General features: G+C 46.1%; 1 protein-coding gene across 6 annotated transcripts in view; it reads left to right on the top strand.

Annotated features, from left to right (window-relative positions):
- The window catches only part of RAPH1 (Ras association (RalGDS/AF-6) and pleckstrin homology domains 1), a 509,976-nt gene that overhangs the window by 453,268 nt on the left and 38,083 nt on the right, over positions 1-18,625 (top strand). For all 6 annotated transcript variants that reach the window (XM_069615546.1, XM_069615548.1, XM_069615547.1 and 3 more), the window contains 4 exons: positions 469-590; positions 2,151-2,216; positions 9,232-9,375; positions 12,100-12,210. In XM_069615546.1, coding sequence (XP_069471647.1) covers positions 469-590; positions 2,151-2,216; positions 9,232-9,375; positions 12,100-12,210 — 443 coding nt within the window. The remainder of the gene's footprint in view (positions 1-468; positions 591-2,150; positions 2,217-9,231; positions 9,376-12,099; positions 12,211-18,625) is intronic.

The following is an 18,625-nucleotide window of genomic DNA, read 5'->3' as shown; positions in this document are numbered from 1 at the left end:
CATGGAATCTTTCGGGTCCTTTTAGCTGCTGTCCTGGGGTGTTGCATTGCATATGGAGTGTTTATTTCATGCGAGTTATGTGCACATGTCAAAACTGTCCATAAAATGAAGCATGTGGGAAGGTGCTCTTTGGGCTCCAGTGCATGCTGTGTGCCGTGTAGGGGGATGGGCTGACGTTTGATTGGAGGTCCAGTGACTGCTGTGTGCCGTGTAGGGGGATGGGCTGACGTTTGATTGGAGGTCCAGTGACTGCTGTGTGCCGTGTAGGGGGATGGGCTGACGTTTGATTGGAGGTCCAGTGACTGCTGTGTGCCGTGTAGGGGGATGGGCTGACGTTTGATTGGAGGTCCAGTGACTGCTGTGCGCCGTGTAGGGGGATGGGCTGACGTTTAATGCCCTAAAATAGAAACAATCTATTCATTGCCCCGGGAACCTGTGGATAACTCTCCTCTCCTTCATTCCACGCAGAGAGAATCTTTGAGGACCACGAAAACTTGGTGGAGAACCTTTTGAACTGGACCAGAGACAGTCAGAACAAGCTTGTGTTTGTGGAACGGATAGAGAAATATGCACTTTTCAAAAACCCGCAGGTAACAACACTTCAAGATGAACACTGGCGCACAGGCAGCATCAATGGGTTTGGGCTCACCGGTGCCGCATTCCCAACTCTTAGCGGAGCGAAAACTGTCCGGATAGTCTTGGATGGCAAATGCAGTGGGATCCACATCCTCCGTAATGCTGTTACCATTCCCTCCTCTTGTGGGTGTCTGGCTTTCTGATTTCTGATTTGCCGAAAGATGAACCTTCAGCGTATGTCTTAGTTGCCATTGGTTACCTCTGCTAGCAATCTAATGTAAAGAGTCTAAGATGTCCAAGGCTTGGCAGCCTAGTGTTTGTTGCACTCTACTTCTAATGGTTGAAACTGTTTTGTGTTAATTACTAAAATGATTATCACTGACAATTGTGCAAATGTTATTATTTCTTTGTGGTATGAAAGGTGGGTCTGCAGTTGACATTTGACAGGTATTGCTGCCGCCAGTGTTTGCTTTTATTGGCGTCTGTATCTAATGGTCCTACTGAGGACTATTTCACATGAATATTTCTATCCTCCGCCATTTTGCATTAACAGGCATAAAAGATGCTCATGAATGCACCACTGACAGTGCAAAACCTTTTTATAATCCTATTTTATACATATATTAAGCTGAATAGTGCATTTATTCTGTGGACATCTGTTTTGTGTTGTATCATGAGAAGATGAACCCCCAATGGTGAAAGACCTTGGAGTTGATGGCCACTTACATGAAAATGTAGCGGTTGAAGCAAAAGTATAGACTTGATGAAGTTGCAGACCATTGCAAAAAAGGCTTTAATTAACTTTACGAGCCTCAAAAACGGATGTCTTGGGTGAAGGCCCCTGCAACCGCAATAGATGCATGTAGGTCACGCCGAACACGACAATCCTCGAACTAAATCTAACCAGATTTACATCTTTACCTTTTGCCATGTTCTATTTCTGCCATGACTACATTGTTTGCTAAACTGCTTTTTTCCCCTGGGGTGGAAAGGTGTGCATTTGTGTGCGTGATGCCTCTCTTCCTACCCCCACACGCCGATCTATAAGCATGTCCTTTGCCCAAGGCATTCCTGGAATGGACCAGTAGTGCTGTTTCTACCTCACTGAGAAATAGTGCAGACGGTACAATTGAAGAGCTTTTCAGAAACGTGAGATGTCGGTTCACCAGAAACATGGTCACACCAGTTTATCGGGACCTTGGCACACCCATGTATGCCGATCTGCGCAGGCTCACCCCCAAAGCTTATTAATAATCATTATTCATTTGTTTTGAGTGAAATACAATCTAGATAGAAAAGTAGTTAGTATAGAAGACTCTGCGCTAGCCCATCACCTTTCGCCCCCTCTTTCTATCTCCCCTCTTTCTATCTCCATCGTGGTGAGTTTATTTCCAAACACCAATCTGTTTCTCTACTCCTACAACGTTGTGGTGAGAGTGTTTGTTTATTTGGTACTGCGCACCAAACCCTTGGGTAGCTGGGCGCAGCAGTTACAAGGATACTTGAAGCTTAAGAGTGAGAGTTGTATGTTGTTTGTGCCTGTGGGCTCTCACACATGGTCTTTCTGGTTGCAGAACTACTTGCTGGGAAAGAAGGAAACGTCAGAGATGGCCGACAGGAATAAGGAGGTGCTCCTGGAGGTAAGCCCTGCTCGGAAAGCTGCGCGTACGTCCATTGCGATACTTAAATATCTTAATGCACGCGTGTGTGAATGTGTAACGGCACCAGAATTACGACTGATCAACAGGAAAAGTGATCATATTCAATGCCACAAGCTTTAGCAGGGCCAGGATCGGACTGTCGTTCGCTCTAACCTTTGAACTAGCTCTCCTGGCCCGTGTAGATGCTCCCATTGGTAATGCTGCTGTTTTTGTGGTTTTGACAGTATTTCTCATTCAGAGTAGCTCCATTTGATGGTTTGAGCTGAACAAAGTGTTCTCATTAAATGGCACCACCAGCTCAGTCTTGTCCCTAAACTGAAACCAAAATCTTAGAGAAGGGGTGAGCTGCTGTGAAGCGACAGGAACATTGGCTTGGGCAAGTTCACAAAGACTTGCTAATCCAGGCTTCTGATAGGAATGTAATGTTTTGGTAATGGTCTTTTTTTATACTGCTCATATCTCCACCTTGGTGGTCTTGAAGCTCAAATTGTGATCACCGACTATTGTTTGTGGGGTGAAAAGGAAACTGGCAAAAGAACATGGGGGGATGGGGAAGGGTATGAGAGTGAAGGCAAAGAAACGACGGATGATGCAGGTTCAGGTGTAAAGAACGCAGGGGTGCTTTATCGATAAATGTAGGGGGGCATGATATTGATCACCAGGAACCATGTAAATATATTAGTTTTGTTAAAAGAAAATTTGCTCTAAAGAGGAAAGACGTCTTCCCATTATTAGCAAGCAAACCTTCATGGAGGCAATTACTAGTACAATGCTGTAATGGTATTCGATCCAATCATGTTAAGGTTGTGCAATGACCTTAAGATGTGACCAAGAGTGACAGAGTTGTGGAGGCTGCTAAATAAGATACTAGTAATTAATTCCCTCTGGATAAAAACTGAACGCGGGATCTGGTAGTGCCAAGCCCCACTTACAGACGTGCCGGAGCCAGAATGCTTGTACCCACCATACTCGGATTAGTAGACCCACGTTCTAAAAAGAGGAATCCGACATTCTAGGTCACCCCCACTCTGCAGAGAGCAAGCAACATGGCTCTCTGAACTTTGTCCACAAGTTGCAGTCACTATATACCGCAAGCATTGAGGTTCACATCATGTGATTACCTGGTAACCCTAACTAGTAATAATTACCATCTGTTGTTGGTTTTTATATAGCTCACTGCTGGCATTCTCTTGGTCTTTTGGCACTTTGGGACATGCAGGCAAAATAGCTTTTCTGTTGTATTGATGCATGCAGTCCATAAGGAATCGAGCACTGTGTGCTGATGTTTCTAGCTGAGTCGTGGTGAGGGCACGTTAAGTGTGTGTATCCTGAGGAAATCTTCATGTTTAGGTATCCTGCTTGGTTAGCTTTAAATGAGGTTTGCTCTGAAAGCAAGGATGGGTTGGGGGTTCAGAGAGAGCGAGTGTAAGGGTGTCCCTAATTATGCTCTCACCAGAGTAAATGCACCCCTCTAGGGGAATAAGGCAAAACGTCTATCTTGTAAGGATAACAGGTTTAATCTTAAAAACATGAGGATGGTAGCAAAGGACTCTGCTGCTTGAACGGTTTTCTCCTGTCCCTCTTCCGTTACTTCCCGTCAAAGTGGTGCCAGGCAGGAGTTTATATAGTCCCTTCTTGCTGTAGTGGCGTCACTGGATGTGGACCATAGCTTCATCCCAAACCGTCCTCCTTCCAAACTAGGGATGCTCCAAAGCCTTCTTTTCTTCATTGTCAGCGTCTTTTGTTAGGGCATGCTGCTCTACATTTTACTACCTTATACAGGAACACACTGCAGCCCTGCAGACTTTTACAAACCTTGAGGCCTAGCCCACAAGAAAAACTAAACATTTGTATAACTACTTTTCATTTGTTCTGTCCATATTTCACTCCTCCTGCTAATGTTATCTGGGCCCAGTAGTCTCATTCACACCTTATTTTCATAATCTGTCCCATTCTGCATTTTGTCACCCAGAATATGTAAATCCCTATTTGTAGCCTGCATAGACCCTTGACGGACAATAGACCGCTGGTGAGTCACTTCATGTGCTGCCAGTGCTTGGCCATAGTGACAAACACTGGGGAAGCGCCTGTAGTCAATTTTGAGCACAGGCCATATTATTTTTGGGAAGGAGCTCAACTCTCCCATAGCATTTAAGATTTTTAAAATGCCTAGGATCTGACATTACAAATCTATCCAACGCTGGTAGGAGAGGTTAAGAGTTTGGATGGTTTTAGTGAGTTTAGGGAAGGTTGTTATAAGGTGAAGTCACATGTAATGTGTGAGTGGCTATTAGTTGTAACAATAAATGTTGAAACGTTGGCAAAAGGACATTGTGGCATAAACTGCCCAGCCACAGGCTCACAGCCTAAACATAAAAGCAATTAACTCTGTAAACATGGGACTTGTTGTCAATACTAGGTAAAACCAGCTGAATCTTGGACAGTCTAACGTGGAGTTAGCCGTCAGTGGCGTTAACATGGCGTACTGTGCAGAAACCACAGGAGATTGCAAAGAGTAGGTTAAGTATTGACTAGCAATAGCAAGAAGGCTGAATTTCTTCCCCTGGCCTGGATTAGGAAACCTGTGTTCCAATCAATTCAAAGCTGCCGGTTGACCCCTTCTCCAGCCAATGGAGGACTGACGGCGGGGGTAGGGCTTTAAAACTGAGTCTAAGAATCCCAGACAGTGTGTTGAGAGAGCTGAGCAGCACCACAGAAGGGTAACCCTTTGACCCTAGAAGAGGGTTATGCTCCACTGAACCCCAAAAGAAGAGGAACAGGTGAGCCCCTGGAATCCTAGAAAGGAGCGGGAGTGCTGAAGGGCAGCTGAGTGCCTCTTGAGGCCAGATGAAAGAGACCCCTGACCCAATGAGGGGCGGACAGTGGAAAAGTAGAAAGAGAGAATAACTTTGATCCTTGGTAGAAGAGATGTGTAACCGAAGATGAGAGCCATGTGAACCCCAGTGGAGGGATACAGTCCATTGAGGTGGGAAGAGAGCCCTGTGAGCCAAGAAGAGGTGTGCAGTACAGTGAAGAGAGAGAGTGTGACATTGGTCCCTAGAAGATGGGATGTTTAACAGATGGATGAGATAACCTTAGTCCTTGAAGAGGGGAATGACTAACAGAAAAGCAGCGCCCCAGGGAAGGGTCATCTTATGAGACACTTGGCAAAGGAAGGAAACCCTAAATCCAGAGAAAGGCGGTGAGGCCTTGTGTTTCTGAGTAGAAGGGATAGGGGACTGAAATCTAGACCGTAGGACTTTCTTGTTGCTGGCCTTCAAATATGTTTCTGCTTTTAAGGATTGTTTACCAGCAACCTTTGTTACCGCCATCCTCTAACCAGTGCCATATAATAGTCTTGTGTTCTACTTTTGCTTAATAAAACGCTTCATGTTTTCTCCAGTGTCAGTAGTTGTGTGTTCTCTCGGCCATGTGACAAAACATATACACAACATTTTGAGTTTAAGAGGAAGGATTTTATCATTAAACCTAAGAGTTGTATATACAACTAACCAAAGCTGTGCGGTTAATACACTTAAACGAAATTAGATGTAAAACAAAAAATATATGAATACTTGATGTTCAAAATATAGTCGGCCACAAAACCTTAATTTAGAAATAGTTATTTAATTGTTTGCTAAATAGTAGCAGTGACCATGTGATCTCAATGGAAAATTGTTGTGGCAAAATCCATCAACAGTTGAGCCTCCTCTTCTGTTATAGCAATTTACCTGTTGCCCCTCCATAAACTCCTCCAATGCTCCTGGTGGCATAGCTTGGCTTCATGTTGCTCAGCATCTATTGGAATTGAGTGTGTATTTACCAGGTTCCCTGCTCTGTCGCTGCGACAAAATGGATCGTGTTGGTGAAAAGAATAGAAAAAAGTGTAAAAAAAATGCCTTTGCATATGTGGTAGATGGCAAGAATATTCAGGTATATCGACTCCGTGAAGTTCTAGAACACAAGAATATTAGAGGTAAAATAAATAAGACTATGAAAAAGCAAATAATGATTTCCAAAACATTTGCACGCACATCCACCCTTTGTCTACAAAATGCGGGTATGGAGAAAAATGCAAAAACAGTCTTTTTGGTGAGGGGGCGTTCTCTCTCTCTCCGTCCCCTTGTTCTTTGATGCCAGGGATCCAGAGTGGCGATCGCTGTGGTAACACCACAGATAGATTGCAATGCTTGGCATTCCTGGTCATTCACCTGGCAGCAGAACCATCATGAGTGTTCTGCCCGAGCGGGGAACATCTGGATCTCCCCATACATCCCACAAGCGTTTGAATAACTCTTTGTGAGGCCAGAACAGTTATCCTGGGTATTGAGGTGTGGAAGGGAGCGGGCGGGCCAGGGATTTCAATGGCTTCCGCCATCATTTTTCTACTCTATGTTCATGTTCCATTTCGGATCGTGCAGTTGTAGATCCTCGGGCGATCCAGGAGTATCAGGATAATTGCATGTGGTAACAGGAAATCTCGAGAGATCCTCCCCAAGAAGGAGAGCGAGGCTCCAACTTCTATTGTGGGTAAAAAAAAAACATTCTAATATGCGTCTAATGTTCGACCAGGAATAATTATGAATGGGAACGCCGCTGGACAGTGCAAGAAACCATGGCCAAGAGCGTGTGTAGCAAACCCTAAACGGGTGCGTGGCCTTTTCGTAGCCCCTGACCTGTCATGTCTGCATCCTCTATGGTCCTCGCCCATACAATTCCATTCCTTCGGTCGTCCATGGAACACTGGAGCTTTAGCACCCGTATTTCTATTTTAAAACCTTTTGGCTATGCTTTTAAAGTTGAATGAATCCTCTAGTTCTTTACCAGTTCTGCTCGGTCTCTGTATCTCAACCACTGCATTGTTTTTTGCCAGGCCGTACAGGTTTGCAGGACTTCGGCCTAGCCTAAGAATGGTCCTAACTCTGGGGTATCCATTTAGATGACCTTTTGCTTCCAGGTTTACCCCATATCTCATGTAGGCTCCCAATCACTACCAGGAGTGCAGCTTCCCCAAAAAACTTGACAAGTATACTCTAACTCTGCTGCTGTGCTCTCCAATCTGATGCAGCTACTTCTTCGCTGGAGCAGGGACCCACTCTACGTAAAAAAGAAAACGGAGTATGAGGACAACACCCAACCAGGATTACCCAGGCTAAGAGGGTTGTAGCACATTCTCTTGGTCGGTCCTGGATCATCTGTACTCGTGGCATGAAGCCGTCCAATCAACAATCTGCAGACGCAGTCACTGTTTCAGCTATGTCGCGGGACCCACACTTCCCATAACCACCAATGGGGAAATGCCTTGGTAGTGGATCACATTGCGGATCTAGGACTGCTGGTGCTCAGAGATGAACATTTGACCCCAGTTTGATCCTTCTTCATGTGATACCTGATAGATCAGAGGTAGCCATCCTGGTACACCCATGTTTGGGCCTACAAATCCCATGAGCCTCCGGCAGCAGATTCAGTGATGAGGGATCATGGGAGTTTTATGCCATGGAGATCACCGCCCCTCTTAATGGAGACACACGTGTCTCCCCGTTCACCATGCACACGCTGTCCCCGGTTTTGGTGATTTTAGTGTGGGGCCCAGAATGTGGAATGGCCCAGGGTCGAGGAGGAAGTGGTTAATAGCTCAGACAGTTGGAATGGAAGAAGCGACATACCAGTCCGATTCCAGTTGGATCCTTTGCAAGCAAAGTTCAACGGGAAGAATATTTTCCACATTTCAACTTTATTCATGCACGGAATGTAGAGAGCGTTTGGTCTTTTCCAACATTCGTTTATTTTGGCGACCCAGATTTGTATTTTAGTTAAAAATGTTAAGCAGCTGACCTATTTTCCTAATGAGAGCCAGAGTTCCATGGCAGCGGTAGCAGGATTGTCTGTGAATAAATCACCTTTTCCCCAGGGATTTGAAGTGCCGAGTGCTTCCAGATTCCAGATACGTGCAAGAAAGTGGAAAACCTGCCTGGAAAAAAAGTTTGCCTGGTCAGGGACATCCTGATTGTGGCGTTTTTTTTTCTTTTTCTTATTTTAATGCAATTCCACGATTGTATTTTCGCTGCTGGCTTACAAAACAGCCTCAGCCGACATATCATGGTGTGTGGGTGCTGGGGTTACTGGCGCGGAGCGACACATTGTTTAAAGGTTTATTAAGTCATATTGGCCTACAGTTTGTTTTGAAAGAAGCAATATACTGCGGCCTTCGGCTCAAATGAAATCCTATTTCAGTAGGTTGAAAAGCACCATTTTCATGAGACCCTCATATTGCGCTGGCATATGTAGGGCCTGAAACAGGTGAGTACGTGCAATGGTTTGTCCCTTCACGAATGGGGACTGGACATAGAAAGAGGCTTGGGGAGGCTTTCAGTGACCAAGACCGGGTTCTCGCCATCTTGCTCTGCCCTTCCTCATAGAGAAACCTTTGAACATGGGGATCTGGCATATTGAAAGTGCAAGGTTTACACACCTTCTTTGTAAGGGGAGAGGGGTGCTAAAGAAGCTCCCCAGCTTTACTAGTTGAGAGTAACTGTCCTTCAACAGAAGGAACAAATAAAAAAGAGCATATTTGTTGAACAGCCATGTAACTGGATGTTTTAGGGGGATGGAGGAAGGGTGTATTTTTTTTATTGATTTTTAGGGTAGAGGGAGGAGGGGTTTGAGGGGTGGGGATGACATGGGAGTGGAGTAAAGGGGAGTGTGCCCCTATAAAAAAAATCTACAACAAATGTGGTGAAACTGCCACTGTGGTGAGACGTTTCAGACCCACCCCTCACTCCCTTTTATTTTTCTATTCCTTCTTCCAATTTTTCTGATATTCTTGTATTTGGGGTTTGGAAAAAATATCTCGCAACTGAACTCTTTATACAGATATACAAACATAGTGATGCTTTGACACTGATATAGGGGCTTGTCAACATGAACATGTATGGCGTCCATTGGCGTGAAAGCGCCCATTAACGTGCGTGTCTCTTTATTACCATCCCTGCAGGAGTGTTTTTGTGGAAGCAATGTAACTGTGCCAGAGATTGAGGGCGTCCTCTGGCTGAAGGATGATGGGAAGAAATCCTGGAAAAAGCGCTACTTTCTGCTTCGAGCTTCTGGAATCTACTACGTCCCGAAAGGAAAAGCCAAGGTGAGCGCCTCACTGCAGTGCTTCTCTAGCAGTAGGTAACACAATGGCGTGGTGCATCACAAACATATAACACTCAACTTAAATGCGTCATTAGGGTGTTTGCATTCACACAGACGTGGCCTTATAACTCTGGAGTATCCAAAATCCAGGACGACAAGTGCGAGAATGGAAAGAAAAGAAATACTGGGCAGACGGCTCCTGAAAGGAACGGGACTTGTTGGAGCGCATGCCTTTTGCATCTACTAGGCAATAATCCAGATACTTCCTGAGGAGCTGTGGGCTGATGTCTGAATCATGTAACGCTTTGGCTTCCAGGGCAATTGGAATTGGAGGGTGGAGACATCCATGTGCGCCGGTGCTGCTCGCTCTAATCTAGTCCTGGCTTGCGTTTTTCCTTTGAATTGCAATGTCCCATGCTTTCCCTATGTGGCCAATCTGTATTGCCTGCGCTTTGCAGCATCTAGGTGAAGACATCCGTGTGTGCCGGTGCTGCTCGCTCTAATCTAGTCCTGGCTTGTGCTTTTACTTGAGCCTATTTTAGTCAGCACCTACAATTCGAAAGCCTGGGACTGGGGCATAATCCCCTTGGTGAAATGCCATTATCTGATACCCTTGGCTGTGTTCCAGAACAAAGCATGGATACCGGGTATAATTGCGAGGGGTGCCGGCCATCCATTCACGCGCAGTGTCACAAGGCCGGACAAATGGTTGAGGTGCGCTTTACAAATCCCACATAACACGTAAGCCGTTGACTCTTCTTTCTTGAACAAGTCCAGCCCAGGGACCGCATATTCATCTGTGTATAGAATTATCTCGTGCACTTTAACATTGTGCTATCCACGACAAGCGGTTTCTTTCCATCCGCTGTTCAGACTGGGCTAACCCAATTTTCCCTCCCATCACCGCTATTTTTGCCCCTTTTCCAATATATCAAACTCGCAGGTTTCCTTTTTTTGAGAGGTACAATGACTGGTCGCAGCCGCCATTTTTTTCTACGGCTTTGTTGTAATGCACGCTTTTGTTGGTGCTGCTCTGTGTGGTGTGTACTTCCAGAAACTGCACAGTGAGAAAGAACAGACTGCTGGTAAAAAAAAAGATGGCTTTTGGCCAATACTAACTTCCGAGTCCTTAACGAAAGTACAATGGAAGCCAATGCCTGGAACGGGCAGTTAGACTCCTCCCATTTCTGCCTCTCGCCAGTGAATGATTAGTCTTTTTTTGCAGTACCAATAGGCACACTAGCATCCATGCCCACCATTAAGGTGTCCTTTTTATGTCCTTCCCCCCCCTTAGTAAGGCTGGGGAAGACGCAGGCTCCCTGTTTCAAATGTGCAGTCACAAGAAATGCATGTTTTGTGAAATGCTAAATCAGGACGGACCCCATTCCGCATTATTTTCCATGTTCAGAAACGCAGTCCACCGAGGAGACGTTACGGCAGTGGTGCGCAACCTTTAGCTCTCCAGACGTTTTGGACCACAACTCCCATTCGCCATAGCCACTATAGTTAATGGTGAGGGATTCGTGCGAGTTGTGGTCCAAAACATCTGGAGAGCCACAGGTTGCAGACCCCTGCGCTAGACCATTCCACCACCAGTAAAAGCACAATCCTATTTCTGCTCCCATAAAGGAAATCACTTCATTGAAACACTCAATGATGAGCTTCATTCCTCCAAGGCATCCTCGCATATATTCCACAAATTGGTCTGATACCACCTACAACCCGAGAGCCATAGGTGGCAGGAAGAAGTACTATCCGTGCACTGGTCTCCGGGTTACCCTCTGTACTCGGGCCCAGGCTCCTGCATGTCTAGTTGCCCTTGCACTGCCTCCGGGCTCCACAGCACTCTTCTCTCTGCACTTATGAGCCATCCTCTGGCTGCACTTGTGAATTAACTGCACTTCCCCCTCCCCTTCCCTGCACTTGCGTGATCTGAATGACACATGGCCTAGTAAGATCATCAATTTGTCCTCCCTTTGTTTCCGCCTCCTTGTCTTGTGGCAGCTAAAAACACTTGTGTACAGGTGCGTTATAAATGCCACATCATATACGCATGCCCCTTTTCCTCAGGCATGATGATAGAAGGAAGAGTGTGTTGTGCCTTCGTGGGTGCCCAATAGGAATGGAGACTTGCTGCAATCACGCTGCGGAAAATGCACTAGCCGACCCTCTGGTCGATGACTTGCTTAGCCTGTGCCTTGCCCTGAAGTCTGTCAAGAAGGTGTTTCCAAGCACGCCCTATTAAGAAAGATTATGTCAAAAAGTCTGTTGCCCTTCTCCAGCTGGTTTGTGTGAGTCAGTCGCATCCCACACTAAGTAATCCGGATCACAACTCTTATTCCCAAGCAGACTTTGCAAGGATAATGTATACATGTGCAGCAGAGCACACGACTGTGTTCTGTTGAGTTCACCTGACCAATTTCATTGAAATATTTGAAAGCATGCAAATAGATTTTTCCACTCAAAAAGAATCTGCTGCCCCCTCTGCATGCATTAAACAAACTCTACATATATCCTCCGCCCCATAAATCAGCGCTTGGGCCTAACATGCGTTATCTATGGTGAGAGTGGCCCAGACCATTGTTGCAAACCAAGTTTTTCTAGAATCCTGTTCAGTTCTTGATAAGTACCAGGTATTTCAGGTTGCATTTCACTTGGGTCTGGCTCATTCTGGCGAGCTGACGTGGGCCGTATTAATGTTCCCTTTTTTTGGTGTGCTTTGTAGGCGTCCCGTGACCTGGTGTGCTTCCTCCAGCTGGATCACGTGAACGTGTACTATGGGCAGGACTATCGCAGCAAGTACAAGGCCCCGACGGACTACTGCCTGGTGCTGAAGGTAACCTTGCGCTGGACAATGCGCGCGCTTGCATGCAGCCGCTGGGCCGTGTCTCTTTGGCGGAAGCCTTCACCCGCGAGATCTCCAGTCTGCTTGCAATAGGCTGTGCTTGACACGAATCGTCTGAGGCATTGACATAGCGGGTTCTTTTGACAGCGACCAGGAGGCGTGGGCCGGGAAGCATTGTCCTGTCGCTTTCATAAAAAGGGGCAAGGTGTGTAAGGAAGGCCTCAGGGGGACATCAAAGTGAACGAGGTATGAAGAAAAATAGAAGTCCTGGTAGACGGAAAGTAAGATGTCCTTGCAGGCCATGTTGGGGAACTGCGAAACACGCGGACAAGTAATTAAAAGGCATAGTTTGTGTAGAGGTTCTCTTCATTTAGATTTGCTATACAATGTGGCCTCTGTCAAGTGCACAGTGTTTTCAACTGGGTCCCTGTGCAGGGACGCCGAGGGACTTATTGTGCATACGCTGCACACCCCTTCTGCTTCCCTGGCCGCCACCTCACCCAACCACCCACAACTCCCCATTGATTAATCGCCCATCCACAAACGGCCCTCCACCCTGCTCGCCCAACAAGACTCTGCTTTGCAATTCCTGTGCTGCCTGGATGAGCCAGGATTGCAGCCGGAGCTATAAGCTGGCCCCCTACCCATGTCCCCCCTCATAAGGCCCATGCTCCTGTCTGGCCTGTCCGGCGTGGCCGGTGTGCCGTGCTGCCCACCCCCCACTAGGAGTGTACCAGGATGACCAGCTTGGAATCACTGTTTGTTAAACAAAGGTTACAAGAAACCAAATAAAAGCAGTGCAACAAAACGTTAAAATAAAAAAAATGTGTGTGGTTATTCTAGGTTTCCATAATGTGCTCTGGATGTCACTTGTACGCGCCCTCAAAGGCAGAATTTCAGTGGGTGGTTTGCTTGTCTCCACTACTATGTAAGAGCCCTTGCCAGAGCTTGCCTGACTTTCTCACTGTCCTCCTTCTTGCCCGTAGCATCACAGATAAGGTCAGGCACTAAAAGACAAACGTCGCTGGATGTCTGCAGAATAGGGGGAAGAGCGATAGGCTAGCAACTGTGCAGCCAACATTGCTGCAGCAGTGAAACCTTGTGGCCACAAAGAGGTGGGCAACGGCTGATATAGGCTGTGAGAAGAAATGGGGACTTCTGCAGTACCCACATTAAAAACGTTGCAAAGGATGTACAGGCAACAGGGCCATGCATGCAGTTTCGCAAAAATGGTGACCTCCAAATGGTCGCTGCGTTCAGGGACACTCCTAAAGACCTAAATGCCACGTTTTCTTCTTAACCAAATGACATGTCCATTTTCCTCAAGCTTACGTGCAGAAAATTCTACTTAACCTTTTGAGTCCATGACTTGCCTTTAGAAAAAAATATTGGAAGGACATTCCGCTCATAGCAATGTACAATAACTGAGCATTCAGTGAACTCCGTATTCACCTACGCGCGGCTTGTCGGCTTTCACTTCTGGGATTACAGGAGGCGTGGCCGTGCTCGTTTTTACAGCAAGTGCAAGATTACCTCATATCGAGAAACACTACTGAGGCCGCCCATCTGCGCAGCCTCTCCCAGCAAGCAGCACAGGAGAGTTACCTCAGAAACCGAACACCCGAAACGCTGCTGTGTGCGAACCCCTTTGGTCCAGTGTGTGTGGGAATGACTAATCCCCCTCACTAGAGTGAGAAGGGGGTTTAGATTCTATTAAAGACAAGGAGGTGAGTATTATGCATAACAATCTTTACTCTGAAACCAGAGCAGCAAAGAAGAAAACGTTTACAAACAAAAACAAGTTTGAAAACGGAACTAAATGGAGTTCAATGTCAATATAAGGGGGACTCCCCAATTCATCATGGAGGACAGGTCATGCCCTGCAGGAGACCAATGAGCAGGGACCCTCCTCCTATATAAGTCCTTTACTCCAATCCCAACTCCTCTTTCTGTAGCTGTCTTGAACCAGACGTCCACTGCAAAGACCAGATGATAAATTATGAAGACAAAATCCAGCAAAGCTCTCGGATCACGCACTCCACATCTCTTAAGTGTGACGAACGTTCCTGAACAGAACCCTGCAGCTCGAGGCTGTAAGAACAACAAAACAAAGAAGGGTGGGTGGATGAGAAGAACAATAAACCAAAGAATGTTCACTCTTGAAACACCTGTGTATAGGTGTGCCATAAATGTCATATGATATCAAGGGTGGGTGGGATAATACTCACCTCTTTTTCTTTAACAAAATCTAAACCCCCTTCTTGCGCTAGTGAGGGGGATTAGTCATTCTATGGCAAGACAAGAGACTCTTATTATGCAAGTTTAAAGCCCTTGCATCACATTAATTACAACATGATCAAAACCATAGTGACAATACCATAATAGGAGAAGTGTTTTAAATGTTTCTATTTTGACCAATCCACTGATTGCAAAATGTATTATCCCAGGCTAAGCTGTCCCCATAACTGTCCTGTAAGGCATAGCAGTCTTAACTGTAAAGGATTAGGAAGATGTGTCAATTCCAGGGTTCCTCACAGGCCACCAAAATCAACTGGTTAAAAAAGAGGGGGGGGGGGACACCAGGCAAAATACTTCCTATAGTAACGTTAGGAAAGCATAGGAGTAATAAGCTCCTCTGTTGTCAACATCAACATTTAAAACACTGAGTCATACCATCTTATGGTAACCTAGATAATAAACATCAGAAGTTAAACCCTTAGTTCTCCTGGAGATGAGAAATTTCCCCTAGAGGTTGAAAGCTTTGTAGGCTCCATTCCATGCGTTGATGAAAAAACATTGTATTAGAAACAGGACATATCACCTGATTACCCTGGGGAACAGAGTTGGAAAGGCAAATCTTCATAGAAGGCCAAAGCGGGAATCAAAAAGGGACCTTTTATTAACATGCCATAGGACAACCTAGCTTAGGTGGAGCACCCAGAAGTTTCTACTCCAAGTCCCTAACACAATTGGTTCTGTATACCAGTAACCTTCCCAAACCAAGAAAAGTATTACGTCTTCTGGAGGCAGAAGCAGGATGGAAGAGAAGGGCTACACCTGAAACCCAGCAGATAGCTGCTAAATAACCTCCTGACTAAGAAGAGCCCGACCCGGGGACACTGAAGACCAAGATATATTCCCGAAAAAACCTTGAAAACACCAGGGAGAGTTAAATTCGTCAAGCCGTAAAGACAGAGACCCTCAGCCCACCAGGGCCCTTGAAGGACTCTGCTACCATGACAATAGGGAGATATTTACATAAACCTGATCCTTCAGAGACAAAACCTGGCCAAGAAAAAACGTATCTACATTCAATCGCTCCCATCATAGCGATGCCTGAAATCCCCTGCTAGATGCGCAAGGTGGTTGGACCTATCCCTTCCCTCATAGTTGATAAATCTCATAGGGGAACATAAACTAACTGAAGGAGGACCCACTAAACGCCATAGTCTTGAGAAAGACTCTAGACTGCAAAGAAACTGATCACTAACAGCTAATAAGAAGCTGCCTACCGGAGGAGAACCAACCTTCGTCTTAGTAAATCTGAGCTATCTTGACACCCCCAGCACTGTGCTGGTACTTTATTGGAGAACAATGTTCAGAGGAACCAAAAAGCTTACCTGCCACGCAGGCGGTTAAGTGAACCCAATCACTAACAAAGTGTCTCCCTGCCCTTGAGCAATCATACTGACAGACGCCTGCGGGAATGGCTAATGCTAGGTCGCTGAAACGCCCTGTGATAGGGAGGTCCAAATAACTTGGATGGAAGATGAGCACCACTCCAAGACCCCTCTATCCCACTGAGAGATATTGTCCTTTCCTAAAGGAGGAGGTAAACCTCCCCCATTTATCTAAGGAAAAACCCCTGCAACCTTGAAGGAGAATGATGCAAACCCCGAGGTCCACACTGAAGGCCAGAAGTTGATCCGCTTAAACCTCTTCAATATATATATTCTTGCACTTATAACCAATCCCCATGACCGTAGAAGGGGCCCCACTTGACCAAAACAAGAAATAAGTATATCACCCGGACCCCTTATGACTGAAGCGAGCCCACAGCGGCTTCGCTTAACTCAGGGCAATACCAGGAAAATGGTGAAGAGGAAAGCAAACAGACGGAAGGCAAATGCCTAGTGCAAGCTCTGCACTATTCATGAGCAAGAACTCCTGTTAAAGGAAACATGGGAACGATCCGGTGTTCCACCCAGAGGTGTAACTTTGAGCAATCCCCCAAAAGGGTGTCAGGGAAAAATAAGGTGGTGGGGGGGGGCAATGACCCTGAGATAATTTGTGTGCGCAGTAATGGAAACGCTGAAGGAATACTGGGATCACCATCCCTTCAACATTGAGGCCTGGACCTCTGTATTCATGCAAGGCTTAGTAGCCGCTCCGGAGATCATGGGAAAGGAAAAAACCCATTGCACAAAATAAAATAGCCATTATATAGTGCTACGAACCCTCGGGTATCTTAAGCGCTGATTATTATTATCACCCATGGTGTGTGGGGCGTGATGTTTATTTATTGACCTCGGAAGGATGAAACATTTATTTTGACCCTTCCAGCATTCAGCACCTACGTCGGCAGGTTCTGCCCAGATGTGTAGGGAAGCACTCTACTCACTGCGCTGAAGGGAAAAAAACGAATTAAAATAAACAGCCACCTATAAACTTCAACGAGAAGCAACTCCCTTGAGGGCAAAAAATCGTGCTTGTACTCCTCGAATAGAGGAGAAATGATCTACAACGCCACACTTATTAGCAGGAACAGGCAAAGCCTTGGGAGGAAAGGTATGGGGACGGGCCCCAGAATGAAATTATTCGGTAACCTTTCCCTCTGATACCAGACAGTGTTTCCCAAACACTGCATCAGGGTCAGAACCTGGGTTATTCACCATTGCCTTGCTTGGCCCGCACAGATTTTAATACTGCTTTGTTTAATGGTATCATGGGACAAAGACTGAGGGAAGCACGCCGCTCCTTAATGTTGGAGGAATTGGCGCTGCCGAGCAGGCAACACTCATCAGTACCTCAAGCCCCGCCATGCACGACAATAGGGAAATTATTAATTATTCCCTCTTCAGTCCGGCAAGAGAAACTAGGTAATAAAACTCCACACATGGTTACCACCCTTCCATTAGTCATCTACCGCTTCCTTGGGGCCTTTACCGTTTCTTGATGAAAGAAAAGGATACCCGGACTGTTTGACCCAAAGAGGAAAAAGGGGGGGGCAGGTCTAAGATTTCTATCGCTTTATGAAGGTGAGTAGAAACTTTCAGTTATCTGTAAAATAAAAACAGGTACTGAGGGAGCAGTAATGGAAAAAAGTAAGCCAGCAGGCCAATGAGGAACCGATTGGAACTGTGGAACCCCTCTACGCTACTTGCTTCTTGGGGAGGAGAAATGCCTATGGAAGTAGAAGGACTGAGTTGCCTGCAAAACTAATCTATGGGAAAACTTTTCTTTGAAGTATTAAATAAATAAATAAATAAAAAGTAATCCTTTCCTAGGAAGTGGGGTTATGCCCGACCAGAGGCCCACACCTTGGACCCTTATAAAAGCTGATGCTTACTGAGCCATCCTGGCTACTGCCAATAAGAAAATTGTTAATGTGCCTCACACATATCTTAAAATATTTTTGTAGAGGAATACATTGAGCAAGTGCACCTCAACTGCTCACCCTTGCAGGGTGTGGTAACCAGCAGTACACAAGGGGGTCACCTCGCACACGAACTCGGGCAAAGCCTGAAACCGAGCAGGTTATGGCACACCCACAGTGCAGGCAAATCACCAATGCCATGCGCAGCGCTTAAAATAAAGCTGCAGCCTGGCAACGCATCAGGTTCTTGAACGGCGGGTCAGAACCAAATATACCATGCAGAATATTATTAATATGAACAGGATATTCCAGACCTTGGAATAGCACGCAGTTCTCCAGAATTCCAAGGTTACCACTTGAGCCACTGGTGGCTGTATTGCAAAATATTATTATTCAAAATATATGCAATTAAAATATCAATCTTAAAACATATATACATAAATATGTACTGGACTTGGCAGGGCACGAACCCTGGTCTCCCCGCATGGCAAACATGCAGCTCTATCCTTGAGCTATCCTGCCTCTGGACTGAAGCCAGAAGCTTTTGTTACATTACAGTAAACGTACTTGAAAGAAAATATGGGAGCCGCGCGCGCCAGCTCTGAAGCAGAAGCTTCTTAGACCGGAGCACCACGGGACCATAAAGGGCAGACCAGTAGCCTATAACACCTGGGATACCCAGGCTTCTCTTACATCAAGGAGGCCCGTGCGCGCCGGGCTGAAGCAGCAGCTTCCCTTAACCTGGCGTGCGACGGGACCACAAAGGGCGGGCAAGCCCACCAGTGCTTACAGCACCTGGTAATCCCAGGC

The sequence above is a fragment of the Ambystoma mexicanum genome, chromosome 9, assembly GCF_040938575.1.
Source record: "Ambystoma mexicanum isolate Mex_15411 chromosome 9, UKY_AmexF1_1, whole genome shotgun sequence".
Classification (NCBI taxonomy): Eukaryota; Metazoa; Chordata; class Amphibia; order Caudata; family Ambystomatidae; genus Ambystoma; species Ambystoma mexicanum.
The sequence above is the reverse complement of the archived record's forward strand: the minus strand, read 5'-3'. Positions and strand labels throughout refer to the sequence as shown.